We start from the raw sequence: 14,350 nt of genomic DNA, 5'->3' as shown, positions 1-14,350 counted from the left end.
TAAGGGCTAAAATAATCTGTTTTAATTATATTTAATGTTTACATTTTTGTAGTGTTTTTCTAGTAAATTCTCTCCAGGGAACTACTTTAAAATGTTATACTATCAACAATACAATTAGAGTCTGTACTGTTATAAATCTGAACTGCTTTAAGCTGAAAAATACAGAGAATCTATTCTTTCCTTGGAAACTATAAACCTTTTCACTGCAGGCATGAATGAGGCTGGATTTCACATTTATAAGAGAAAAACTTTAAGCTCTAAGAAAAAACAGATGTTTTCATAGAAACTCTTTTAATTTATTTTTAAATAACTCTTTGTTTTGTTTTCTATTATAACTTGAAAATCACTATCCTCCTACAAAAAAAAAGAGCCTACTTTTGTTTTATTCTATAACCAAGTAATTGTATGTCTATCAAACTCTTAATGCCTTAACATGAAAGCTAAGTGCTGATGCAGTCATCTGGACTTTCAAAACAAACACAATCAACATTTTAAAAATGTCCTCAAAGTGAATAACTCAGCACAAACTCTTGAGGTAACGGCTGAGAAGCAAGGTCCTCACCAGGGAAATGGCAGCCTGGAGGCATTTGGGAAAGTGAAGGGGCGTTTTTGGTTGTTATACTAAAGGAGGCGGGTGCTACAGGCTGGCATTTTGTGTCCGAGGGCAAAAAGGTTAAATGTCCAAGAAAGCACAAATGAGTCCTGCACAATGAAGCATTGTCCCAACAAAACATGCCAATAGCCTGTAAGTTGAGAAAAGTGGTTTGGACCAAATTAATTTCAGGGTATTTGACAAAGACATTGAGTGTTACACCAAAAATCCTGGTTTATTACCAGTCTTTGTTTAGATGTGCAAATTTTTTCATCTAATTTTCTACAATAATCATGTACAATTCTCTTATTTTTTTTAAGACACCGAACATGCACATTCTCTTACACGGGGGAGGGGAGGACACTAAGAAGAGATACTGATATTTTTCTAAATATCTGTGGCTTTCCTTCTTCATCTGACAGGTAAGAAAACACGAGAGTAATTACCTTCTTTAACTAAGTTGTCGGTGAAGAGACTGGTGAGGATGGTGGGAGGAAGGTTGCCGTTGCCTAGCAGGATCCCCGACAGCATTGCCAACTTTGTCTGCTCCGTTTCGGTAAAGGCTTTAAGGAAGAGGAGAAGCTGCGGGTCAAGCAAAAGAAACTGTGTCTATAAAGCAAAGGACTAGTAGGCAAAGAGCACACAGAGTGCGCATCCATGGTACACAACTAGCAGGTCCTGTGCCAGGCATAGTCCTCACACATTGGAAACACAGGTTTGGTTACTCATTGGATACTACGAAGAGTGACTTTATCAGGCATAGTTCCTTTCTTCCAAGTTCACTTACATATAACTATAGATAACATTCACAGGAAGGAAGAGAGACATCTGGAGAACAGTGTGAACAGTTACATAAGTAATTTACATTTGGCTTTTTGTTCATTACATAACGAGAGTAATGTTTTCTGAAATACATTACTGTCTTTCACATCCCCCCCCCCCCCACTTCTTTGGGTAGCTTCCCGCCCCCATCTACCTACTTTCTTTGGGTTAAAGCAAAACAAATAAAACCTAGGAAAGAGTCAATAGGCTTTGACATCCTGCATATACTTTTTCTGAGCTCACAGCATACATACTCTTCAAGAGAAAGAGTGAGTGAGAAAGTTCTTGCTGCTCTATTAAAAATAACAAGATTCAAGCTTGGTAGTTCTTGGATCCTGCAGGTGTGCCACCAGCCCTGGTGATGAGCTAAAGGAGGACATGCAGTAAAGAAAAATTCCTGACAAATAAGAGGCTTCTGATGTGAGGTGGGAAGAGCAATTTTGGAGAGGCAATTGAAAAAGTAACAATCCCAGAAAGGCTGCAGGGAAGCCAAGGCCCTCCTCATTCTGAACTGCAAGAGTACTGAGTCTGCAGACCGCTCTCCCCTGGCTCCTGACCCCCTTCCGCCTGGAGCTTTCACTGTGTCCCTGGGCTATTTCCTCCGTTTCATCAGTCCTTAGGCATGCGACTCAGCTCCCCGGGGCTCAATATCACTATCCGGCCCTGCTCACTTGTTCAATTCTTGGCTCCAATGAGAAGTTACTGGCACCAATATAGGCCTAAGTGCCAATGAAGTTCCATTAGTTCTGTCTGGTGGGTGTGGCAATATTAATTTACTATCCCCACCAGTTAAAGGATTATTACATTACATAGAGGTTATGTGACTCTCCAAATATTTATACCAGTATTGTGAATAAGTGGCAGAATAGAATCAAACCACTCCATTTCACCTCAATTTATGCCTGTTAAAGTGTTGATGAATTAAAATGAAGTCAGCTTCTAAGTTCACAAGAAATAAAGAGGGAGGGACGAGAGCATGAATGATTAAAACTCCAGGGAGCATTAGAAATTGGGCAGGATAAACACTGAGAAAATCACAGACACTTTAGATCAATCTTGAGTAGGGTTCAAGTGAATAATGTGAAATGACTTCCAAAATAAAAATGTTAACAATACTAGTTTAAAGACATTAATATACCTATATTCATTAAAAATATTCCATTACAACAAAATGGTGCAAAAGTTAGATCATTCTTTAAAAATTAACATTCACTTTGCTCAATTCTATTAATCAACATTAAATTTATGTGCTGCATCATTATTAAAAAATAGAATACTGTGAAATATAAATCATTCTTGAAAGCATATTCATTACATGAATGAAATAATTAAGGAAGTTTTCATGGCTAAAATGAGCTAAGATAAGTAAAAACATGAGTAATGTTATTAGACAAAGCAGTAAGACGTTTAATTTATCTGAATGCTTTCCATCATTTTTCATTATATTCATTTCTCTACTTAAGCACTCATTTTTCTAAGCATTTAGCAGTATCATGAAACACATGCCTTTCCATCTAAATTCTTCACATTAAAACAGTAATACTGCCAGAATAAAATCTAACAATAAAGAATAACATAAAAATGTAAAAAAACCTCCTCTCTATTCATACTCCTTTAGAATCACATTAACTTCGATGGATGTCCTTCCAGATTTTTAAATGTATTGATAAGTGTCTGAATATTACAAGTAGCTATATGTATAATACAAGTTGCTTTTACTGAACTGTACATTGATGGTAACTAAAATTAGTAGAGTGGACCAGATACTCTTTGTGTATTAATATCTACAACAGCCTTGATCTTTACTTTACAGAAAGGAAAACTGAGGCACAAAAAAATTAAAAGAGATTTTCCAAGGTTAAAGTAGTACCAAATGGTTGCTCTGCACCTTGCTATTTCATTTAACAATCTACCATGGACACTTTCTCCAATCAATTCATGTGGCTAGGCCTCATTCTTTTTTAAAACTATATTTTCATTGAGTTTTTACAGAGAGGAAGGGAAAAGGATAGAGAGTTAGAAACATTGATGAGAGAGAAATATCAATTCAGCTGCCTCCTGCACACTCCCTACTGGGATGTGTCTGCAACCAAGGTACATGCCCTTGACTGGAATCGAACCTGGCACCCTTCAGTCCGCAGGCCAAGGGTCTATCCACTGAACCAAACTGATTAGGGCTCATTCTTTAGAATACTGCATAATATGCCCCTGTATAGAGTTATCATAATTTAATTAATCAGATGCCCACCAATGCACATTTAGGTAATTTCTCAATACTGTGATGAACACCTTTCAGCATATAGTTTTAAGTATCCTTTCTGAAGGACTCATAAATAGAAAGTTGGGTCATTGAAAATATTAATTTAAAAAAATGTTATTTTACAGCCAAAATGTTTTTCATGATATATAGGACCACTTTGAACAGGAGGAAACAGTTAATAGCAAAACAGATGTTATGGTTTCTTTATAATTTAGGCAGATGTCTAAAACTGGAAACAATGACAAAGAAACATACAAATTTATAACAAGTTAATATAGTGACTGCTACATATAAACACAGAGGAACTACAAACTGGAAGAGGGAACATGTTGCAATAACTGAAAAGGAGGTCTTTTTAATAAGGCACTACTATTTATTTCACTACTTACTGGAGGCCAGTCACATGTTAAGCACTTTATATGTTACTAGAGGCCACAGATTCATGCACTAGTGGGATCATTCGGAATTGGCCTGTGCGGATGGGGCCAAAACCCAAAACCGGCATTGTGACATCCCCAAAAGGGTCCTGGAAAGTGAGAGGGTACTTTGAGAAGTTGCTGTCACTCTGCAGCAACTGAGTTGAGTGTCTGCCCCCTGGTGGCCAGTGCATGTCATAGTTACTTAGGCTTTTATATATATATATATATATATATATATATATATATATATATATATATATATATATAGTTATCACCCCCCCCCCCACAATTACCATAAGGTTTGCAATCTTGTTACAACTATTTTGCAGATGAAAAAAATCACTGAGATTTACACCTTTACATTATCTCCAAAGATGTGTTTTATCCCTTTTGCTAAACTGTATTTTTTAAATTTAAGAAATTCACTGAGTATTAGCTGCTATGCAGTGCTATTTCACATACTTCAACTAATTATATCACCTTATCTTGATTCCTCCCTGGATATATTTCTTTTTCTTGCATATTTTATGTTTTTTATTTTAAGCTCTATAAGGTCAGAGACTATATTCTATAAAAGTGTTCCTATTGAACAACGCATGCTGTTTTATATTAAATATGTATGAAAATCTAGGTTAATCATGTATTTCTTCGTACAGGTATTAGCTAATGATTTGTTATACTCATTCATTCAGTCAACAAACATTTAATAAAATAAAGTCAACAAATAAGACATTACATTTCAATTTTTACCTTTTTCATTGCATCCTCAAAAGCCTTTTCCAAATACTTATATCTCCTGATGAGTTTATTGAAGACCTAAACATAAAAGAGAGCCATTTAATATTTTGTAAACAATTTTAAAAGGCAATAGAAGGAGGTATAGAAACTTACTCAAACCACAACATAGATCTACAATAAAAAATGTGTATTTAAACATGCTCAAGCTGTGAAATGAGAACTATAAGCATTTCAAAGGAGTTATTCTGGCCTAGGGGGGAAAACAGCATCAAAATGCACACACTGAATAAAATACATTCACTGAAGAATATAACAGGTGAGCAACTGAAAATAACTTTGATGAAAAAAAAAAATAATTTAAAAACCATGAGATGAAAAGATTGAAATAACTTAAATGTGCAATGCATGTGGGATTATCATGTGATCACCTGCCATCTCTTTAGTACAAATCAAGCTATAAAAACAAATAAAAGTATTTCCCTGAAATTCTGTAAGTCATAGGCAATAAGGTACAATCTCAAGAATGTGTTTAGAAATATCCTGTAGGAATTTGTTATGAAATCCAGTATTTGAATAAATTGGGCAATATAAATACAACTATTTTTAAGTAAAATATCAACCCTAAATGAAGGGGGTTACATATATAATCACACAGATGGTAGATATGCTGGCAAGGAGATCAGAGTTCAGGGGAGCTTCTACTCTATGTAGTCACAAGCATGTTTTTAGCAGATGAGCAAAAATTGTTTTTACTTAATGGCAAAAAAGGGTTATTGACCACCACAATCCAGTTAGAACTCTCCGGCAGGGTATGCAACTGTGTCAGTGGAATTCTGGACTGTTCTTTTTAAGTGGAGTGATGTTTGTTACGGACTAAATGTTTGTGTTCTCTCAAACTCGTATGTTGAAGCTCTAATTCTTAGTTGTGACTGCATTTTGGACATAGGGACTTTAGGAGATGGTTAAATGAAGTCCTAAGGGCTTGGCCCTAATCTGATAGGACTTATAAAAGCCAGGGAGAGCACCCCACTAGAAAGCTAATCAGCTAGCACTTTGAACTTGGACTTCCCAACCTTCCAAACTGAGCAGTAAAATTCTGTACTTTAAGCCACCCAATCTTATTTTGCTATAACAGCTCAATAGGACTATACAATGCTCTTATTTTAAGTAGGGATTTTATAAATACTATTAGAGGCCCACTGCACAAATTCGTGCATTGTAGGGGTCCAGCCAACTTGTCCTGGGCCGGCTGTGGGGAGGGGCTGTGGGAGGTTGAGGACCAGCCAGGAGGGGCTGCAGGTGGTTGGCTAGCTGCCCTGCCCCTGGTCGAACTTCCAGTCATGGGAACAATTTGCATATTAGCCTTTTATTATATAGGATTTTGATAACTGTGAAAGAGATTCCTGCATCTAATTTCTTTCTCTCTCAGCCACATGATATATTCTCATCTAAAACTTCCAGTGTTTATTCCATAATACAGCCAAGACGGAGTCCAAGAGTAAAATATTACAGTGCTGCCCTTTATGGGGGAAGAATAATGGCCCAACACGGGATTGAGGAGTATGGTTTTTCTCCAGGCCTTCTTATCTTTCTTTCCCAGTGGAACCCAACTAGCAAGTAATACACCTGTGGCTTGTGTGAATTTAATTCTAACAAAAGTTCTGTGAGGAAGATAAGGTGGGCATTAATGTGGTATTTGGCAGATCCAGGAACTGCTATTAAGTATGAGACAGAAACAGAATTCAGAAATCCTGGTCCTTAGTGAACTGTACTTATTTGCTATACCAAAGGCTGAGCGGAAAATATAAAAGTCCAGCTTTTGAAATGAATACACTTGCTTCACTACACACCTGCTCCGGGCTCTGTGGGCCATTTGCATACCGAGGAGAAGCAAAGATTTCCTATTTATCCTCACTCAAGGATATTTTACTTTTCTCATTGATTTTTTTTTTTTTTTTTTTTTTAGAAAGAGTGAAAGGGAGGAGGGCGGGGGCGGGGGGGGGGGGGGGAGACACAGAGAGATAAACATTGATGCAAGAGAGACACTTCAACTGGTTGCTTCCCGTTGGCATCCTGACCTGGACTGGGGATCGAGTCTGCAACCCAGTTATATGCCATTGATGGGAAATCAAACCCACAACCCTTTGGTCCAAGGGCTGACGCTCTAACCACTTAACCAAAATGGCCAGGGCCCACTCAATCCTTAGAAACTATTTTAAATTTTATCTGTTACATGTTTCTTATATATATAAAAAGGAAAGAAATACCTTTGCTAAAATGCCATGTAATTGGAATAATTTTTTGAAGTTAAAGTTCTTGATGGCCACGTATCTCATGTATCAGTCGACTTAGCATGCCTTTCACATTTTAATAACTAAAGTAAAGACAGTTTCTAGCAAATGAAATCCAGTCACTTAGTTGTCAGTATGTCCTATGGCCTTTTTCATGAATACATTGAAATGTGTATAACAAGACTTGATGATCTTAGACCCAACCACAAAGTTTAGTTGGGAATAAGAATAGACTTTTAAGAAGGGTCCAAGATAGAATCAGAATAGGAACACACCAATTCTAAGTGGCTAGTCATGCTTTTGAATATAATGCTGTTCCTTACATTCCTGCCACTCTCTGACCCTCACTAGGGCCTAAAGACTTAACTTTTTCACCAATCTAATGAATGCAGAAGGAGGTTTCATGATTTCACTTAAAATTTCAATGAGTTTGAATATGTCTTCATCTAATTTTTTGGGAATTGTATTTCCTCTTCTTTGAAAGGCCTACGTGTCTTTCCTTAATAGGTTGCTTGTCTTTTTCTTACTGACTTGCAGTGGCTTATTTAATCTGGATATGAATCCTTAATAGCTTTTATGTATCACAAATTTCTTCTTACTCTTCCTTTTTTTAAACAGCTACATTAGGTCTCTTAATATGAATTACCAAACTTTACTTAATTATACTCTATTGGTCCACTATCACACTGTTTTTAATCCCTTGAGATTGTTATAAGCAACATTATGATAATTAACACTGTATGCATACTAGAAGTGGAATTCCTGGGTCAAGAAAATATATAGTTTTATTTTTGAAAAATACTACCAAATTGCTCTCCTTAAACATTGGTCTAATTTATACACTCACCAGAAAATATATGAGTATTCAATTCCCCGCTTCCCTTATGGGTGAGAGGTAAACATCTCCACCTTCATAATGTTTTGATGCCCATTGTCTTATTATGAATGCAACTGAGTATCTCTCAATGTTATGAGCTATAAACCAGGGGTCTTCAAACTACGGCCCGCGGGCCACATGCGGCCCGCAGAGGAGTCTGATCCGGCCCGCCAGGTTTTTTGGGCAGTGAGCGCAGCCGAGGTGATACAGTAGGAATTAGTAGTTCATATAGTCCGGCCCTCCAGCTCTCTGAGGGACCGTGATCTGGCCCCCACTTTAAAAAGTTTGAGGACCCCTGCTATAAACTATTCCTATTTAAAAAGTGGCCCGTAGAATCCCTGAACCTAATATTTCCTTGAATCCTGTTTAAATGTTTCCCTTCTAACAAAACAACTTCTCCACAATAGGCTCCACCTGAGCATGGTTTCGGATGGTTTCATGATCTTCTTTTGCTGAAAACACACAGTGGTTGGTCATCTTGGTCTTGTCACCATCATCTATGCGTGTCCCTCCAGGGGCTAAAAAAGAGAAAGGTAATGAGGAGAACAGATCAACTCTGCACCACAGGAAAACAATAAAAGTAGATGTCTACTAAATCTAAGAGTAACATAACATTTCACAGAGTGATGTGCATGTAGAGATATACAAATGTTCTTATCTATTTATGTTTCTCTAATACAATGCAAACCGATTGTTCCATTTTAAACTCCCACCACTGTAAATGAGATGATTGTTCTACATTCTTGCCTTCACTAGAGTCTATCACTATAAGTCTGATCTTTCCCAACGATATCCTTAATCATGACAGCTAAGCAATAATATTTATTCACTGAACTTAGTTATTCTCAATGCAATTCCTGATGTTTCCCATATCAGGACACGGTTCACTTTCCAGTCTCAATAATATTTTGTCGGATTCCAGTTCACCAACACTGGCATTGACCAAACCTGGCTTTTATAGGATAGGTCTTGTTGGTCTGGAGGAGGTACGGTAATAAAACTGTTCCCTCCTCCAATCCAGTTCTCCAAGCAGGGTTGGGTAGTGCATAGTCTGACTGCATACCATTTGTGTTTGGTCACTGTAGCTGCATTGGCTAGGAAAAAGTGTGCTTTATTTTCTCTCATCTTCTTTTTCCCATCGCTGATATGGTATCATAAAATAAATGGACTGGAATAGAAGAATGCCATTTTTCTACGACTCAACTTTCCACAGTCCAAGTCTCCTCCTGTAAGTTTTAATGGTGGCCATTAAAACATGGGTTGATTAGAAGACCATAAGGGGAACAGCAGGTATTTGTTTCCTGATTCTAACCTCACTTTAATTAGAATAGAATGTTTGAGTAAGCCAAGTTAGATTTCTATCTTTTATACACTCAACAAATATTTATAGGTTATGTACTTGTACTGCCACTTTGTTTAAGTGTATAAATGCCTTGATTTAATTTGTGACTTTAAATCTTGATGAAAAGGTCTACGCATAGCCAAAGCCAACTTTTTCTTGACCTCAGCATATAGTTTTATAAGTAAATTAGTTTTTAGAAAAGTCAGCTCCTTCCAGAGTCTATTTTCATTCAAATAATTATGCGTAAGATTTAATTAGCTCTCTGTAATGAATTCAACCACCTGGACCAACATTTTATTAAGATGATAATCTCCTAACAATCCTGCACTAATAATTCCAACCTGGTGGAAGTTACATAACTGAAACGCCTGATTTTGAAACTACAGTCTATTTTTTTTTAAGTGGCAATTTTTAAAAATTGCATTCTTTTACAAAACATTTGTTACACATTAATATTGCAACATTACATTTTATTTTCCCTGATATTGGGACCAAGTATTAATTGCTATTTTCTAAAAATTCTGGTAAGCTTGCTGTTTTTCTCAAAGTAGAAGTAAAACCAGTGAACTACTTCTTGTATCTATTATTCAAAGTGTAGAACTGAAATACCAAGGAAATGTTGCTTAAAAAACAATGGGAGAAGGTAAATATTTTTGTGGGTGGGAAGAAAATTCTCACATAGTTGATAAGTAAACCATGTTGTTTATATAAAAAGAATGCACCTGACTGGCTTCAGTCATTACATCATAGGTTTGGCCTCATTGGACATCCAGTCATGTATGGCCTGTGCTCATGGTTGTACCAAACATTGTGTTCTACCCTCCTCTTGGATGTATGGATGAGGCATGAAGGAGTGAACCCTGGCCTGCAGATGTAAATGTGCTGATTATGATTATACAGATGGTAAATGGAGCACAGAGATAATCAATGCAAAGCACACAGATAATTTAATACATATGTGGGAAGAGTAAGTATAGAAATGCAGGAGTCACGTAAGAAGTGACATCCAGATGTTGGAGAAAGTCTAAATGGTTCATGTAAGAGAAACACATAAAACATTTCAAGCACAACAGAAGGGTCAACGGTGCTGCCAGGAGGCACAGAGGCTGGAAAAGGGTCCACATCATTGACTAATGAAGTCACTTTGGCAAGAACCAAGTTTTGCTGAAGACTATTTTAGCATGGTACTTACCAGTGTGTCCATAAAAGTATATCACAATGAATGAAACACATACACACAACAAAATCACATCAGAAAATGTTCAGCTTCATAATTAATTTAAAAGTTTTAAATAAAAATATATATCACTTATCTGACAAAAAAACTAAGAATCTGACAAAATTGAGAGTACCTAACATTGCTAAAAGTGTAGGTAAACAGGAACAAGATTTTTTTTTAATAGATTTGCTGTTCTACCTATTGATGCATTCATTGGTTGATTTTTTAAAAAAAATATATTTTTTATTGATTTTGTACAGAGAGGAAGGGAGAGAGATAGAGAGTTAGAAACATCGATGAGAGAGAGTCATCGATCAGCTGCCTCTTGCATACCCCCTACTGGGGATATGCCCGCAACCAAGGTACATGCCCTCGACCGGAATCGAACCCGGGACCCTTCAGTCCCCAAGCCGACGTTCTATCCATTGAGCCAAACCGGTCTCGGTCATTGGTTGATTCTTGTAGGTGCCCTGATGAGGGATTGAAATTGCAACGTTGGCACATCAAGACGATGCTCCAACCAACTGAGCTACCTGGCCAGGGCCAGGAACATATGATTTTTGATAAAATGTTGACATTCCTTTTTTTGGGCTGATTTTCTCTCTTTCAGAGAGACTGATAAGACATAGACAGACATAGGTATTTCCATACATCAGTTCATTAATCCTTTGCTAAATACATAAAAATATAACTAAATAAAAGCACAAATATGTCTATACAAATACTGATTACATTGTTGTTTATAATAATGAAAATTGGAAAGGAGTTAAATATTCTTAAAAATCAGTATTTTTATGGTTTTATTTTATTTAAAAAAATATTTTATTGATTTTTTACAGAGAGGAAGGGAGAGGGATAGAGAGTTATTGGGTCGGCAACTAAGTAATTGCGGGTTTCACACATATATGGCTTCAGTTGAATTTTTAGGTTTGCAGACGTAGTACAAATGTAAAACGCATTTTGTTATTTGATAGTTGGCTATTCAGCTGTTAATCAGTAAAAAAAGTTTTTTGATCTGTTTTGTAGTTTTCGTTTGGCGTTCGTTGAAAAATGGAAAATCAAAAGGAACATTTTCGTCATATTTTGCTTTTTTATTTCCGCAAAGGGAAAAACGCATCGCAAGCTCATAAAAAGTTATGTGCTGTTTATGGTGACGAAGCCTTAAAAGAACGGCAGTGTCAAAATTGGTTTGCCAAATTTCGTTCTGGTGATTTTTCACTCAAAGATGAAAAACGCTCTGGTCGTCCAGTTGAAGTTGATGACGCCCTAATCAAAGCAATAATCAATTCGGACTGTCACAGTACAACACGTGAGATTGCAGAGAAGCTTCATGTATCACATACATGCATTGAAAATCACTTAAAACAACTTGGCTATGTTCAAAAACTCGATACATGGGTTCCTCACGAACTGAAAGAATCACAGTTAACGCAACGCATTAGCAGCTGCGATTTGCTAAAGAAACGTAATGAAAATGATCCATTTTTAAAACGACTGATAACTGGCGATGAAAAATGGGTTGTTTACAACAATATCAAGCGGAAAAGATCGTGGAGCAGGCCAGGTGAACCAACTCAAACAACATCAAAAGCTGATATTCATCAAAAGAAGGTTTTGTTATCAGTTTGGTGGGATTACAAAGGAATTGTCTACTTTGAACTCTTACCACCCAACCGAACGATCAATTCTGATGTCTACATTGAACAACTAACGAAATTAAACAATGCAGTTGAAGAAAAGCGGCCCGAATTGACAAATCGAAAAGGTGTTGTATTCCATCATGACAATGCAAGGCCACACACATCTTTGGTCACTCGGCAAAAATTAATGGAGCTTGGTTGGGATGTTTTGCCACATCCACCATATAGTCCTGACCTTGCACCATCTGATTACTTTTTGTTTCGATCTTTACAAAACTCCTTGAATGGTAAAAATTTCAATAATGATGATGATGTCAAATCGTACCTGATTCAGTTTTTTGCTAATAAAAACCAGAAGTTTTTTGAACGTGGGATTATGATGCTGCCTGAAAGATGGCAAAAGGTCATTGATCAAAATGGGCAATACATTACAGAATAAAGTTATTTAGCTCCATGAAAAAATTGTCTTTGATTTTTTTAAAAATCCGCAATGACTTAGTTGCCGACCCAATAGAAACATCGATGAGAGAGAAACATCAATCAGCTGCCTCCTACACCCCCCACACTAGGGATGTGCCTGAAACCAAGGTACATGCCCTTGACTGGAATCGAACCCAGGACCCTTCAGTCCACAGGCCGACGCTCTATCCACCGAGCCAAACCGGTTTCGGCAATCAGTATGGTTTTAATTCTCTTTAGAGTCATCCAAGGTACCACTTATGGACATAAAAGGCAATAACATATTGCAGAGTAAGTACAAAATAGCATACAGTGTATCATATTTGTATACTAATCCATTCTCAAAAGTATGTGTATTTAGGTAGAGAAGGGAATTAACCAAAATATCAAAAATTTCATGTCTGGGTTTGAACATACTACCAGCTTTTATGTGTGGACTTGAATTACCTACAGTGATGATATGAGATAATTTATAAACAATAACAACAATAACATTAATTTGTAGTAAAAACCATCAGTACAGATAAAAAAAAAAGGGGGGGGGGGCTATAGTAAGTGGAGCCAAATACTGTAATAAATACAAGAGCTCAGAGGGAGAAATTAAAGGGTGGGTCTACTTCAGAATTGAGAAACACATATACCTGTTGTACACTAGGCCGGCTCAAGCAGTGTTTCTCAATGAAAGGCACTACAGTGGGCTGGGCAGGGTAATTTCTCATTGTATTGACTGTCCTTCGTATAGTAAAGCAGGTAGCATAGATGACCTCCACTCCTAAGTCTACATAGCAACCAAATCACTTCCACACATCTGCAAATGTTCCCATGGCACTTGAAAATCACTGGCCCAGGGAATTTGACCACTTTAGTGATTTATGGCTACTACAGAAACCAATGATCAAAACTACGTTCTTACTAAGAATAACTATGAAAGAAATAATGGGTGGTTATGTACCTAATAAACATTTAGATCAAGATACTATGTCACTAAAATGGTATTTTGCAGCCTTCTTCCCTGATGCCTCTGCTCTATTAGATAGAGGAAAAGTTGGCATGGTAACGGGGGTTAAGTAAACATACTGGAATGATCCAGATGATATATACAAAGTTATACTATACTGCAGAAATTATTCTTCCTGTGCTAAATGCTCCAGAAACTTTTAAGGATTAGGAACACATGGGAAAGTTGGCTTCTATCTAAAGACATTTTTAATGTCAACAGAAAAACCTCAATTCCATGCCTTTTTTTAATTAGTAATTATTTCATAGCCACATTAATACCATTCCAAATTGTAATCTAGATAAAAATTGGTGAGTCTCCCACAAATGTAAACTTATAAAAATTCTACCTTATAAGGAACTATTTTAATAGAATTAAAAGTAGATACACTACAAGAAGATGCTATCATGCAGGCTTACCAAGCATACTGCCAGCTACCAGGATATCGAAGAGTGTGTCTGCATAGCGACGATAATCTAGTCTTGAGCCTGTAGAGTCCAGAAACTTGGCTACAGCTTCAAGGTCATCACCAGCTTCATTAAGCCCCTGGACAAGTGTATCCCTGAAGACCGTGGGTTCGAATTTCTCTTTTTCATCTAAAAAAAAAATTATAAAATTACTAGAGGCCCAGTGCACAAAATTTGTGCATGGGTAGGGTACCTAGACCTAGCTGGCAATCAGGGCCGATCAGGGC

The 14,350-nt window shown here is 36.9% G+C and overlaps 1 protein-coding gene across 3 annotated transcripts in view; it reads right to left on the bottom strand.

The window, feature by feature from the left end:
• Window positions 1-14,350, bottom strand: part of BZW2 (basic leucine zipper and W2 domains 2) — a 51,124-nt gene that overhangs the window by 15,875 nt on the left and 20,899 nt on the right. For all 3 annotated transcript variants that reach the window (XM_084897187.1, XM_084897186.1, XM_084897188.1), the window contains exons 3-6: window positions 14,076-14,252; window positions 8,414-8,517; window positions 4,844-4,909; window positions 1,039-1,174 (exon numbers count right to left, since the gene is read on the bottom strand). In XM_084897187.1, coding sequence (XP_084753313.1) covers window positions 1,039-1,174; window positions 4,844-4,909; window positions 8,414-8,517; window positions 14,076-14,252 — 483 coding nt within the window. The remainder of the gene's footprint in view (window positions 1-1,038; window positions 1,175-4,843; window positions 4,910-8,413; window positions 8,518-14,075; window positions 14,253-14,350) is intronic.

Source organism: Pipistrellus hanaki, assembly GCF_964339955.1.
Source record: "Pipistrellus hanaki genome assembly, chromosome: 10".
NCBI classification, from domain to species: Eukaryota; Metazoa; Chordata; class Mammalia; order Chiroptera; family Vespertilionidae; genus Pipistrellus; species Pipistrellus hanaki.
The sequence above is the reverse complement of the archived record's forward strand: the minus strand, read 5'-3'. Positions and strand labels throughout refer to the sequence as shown.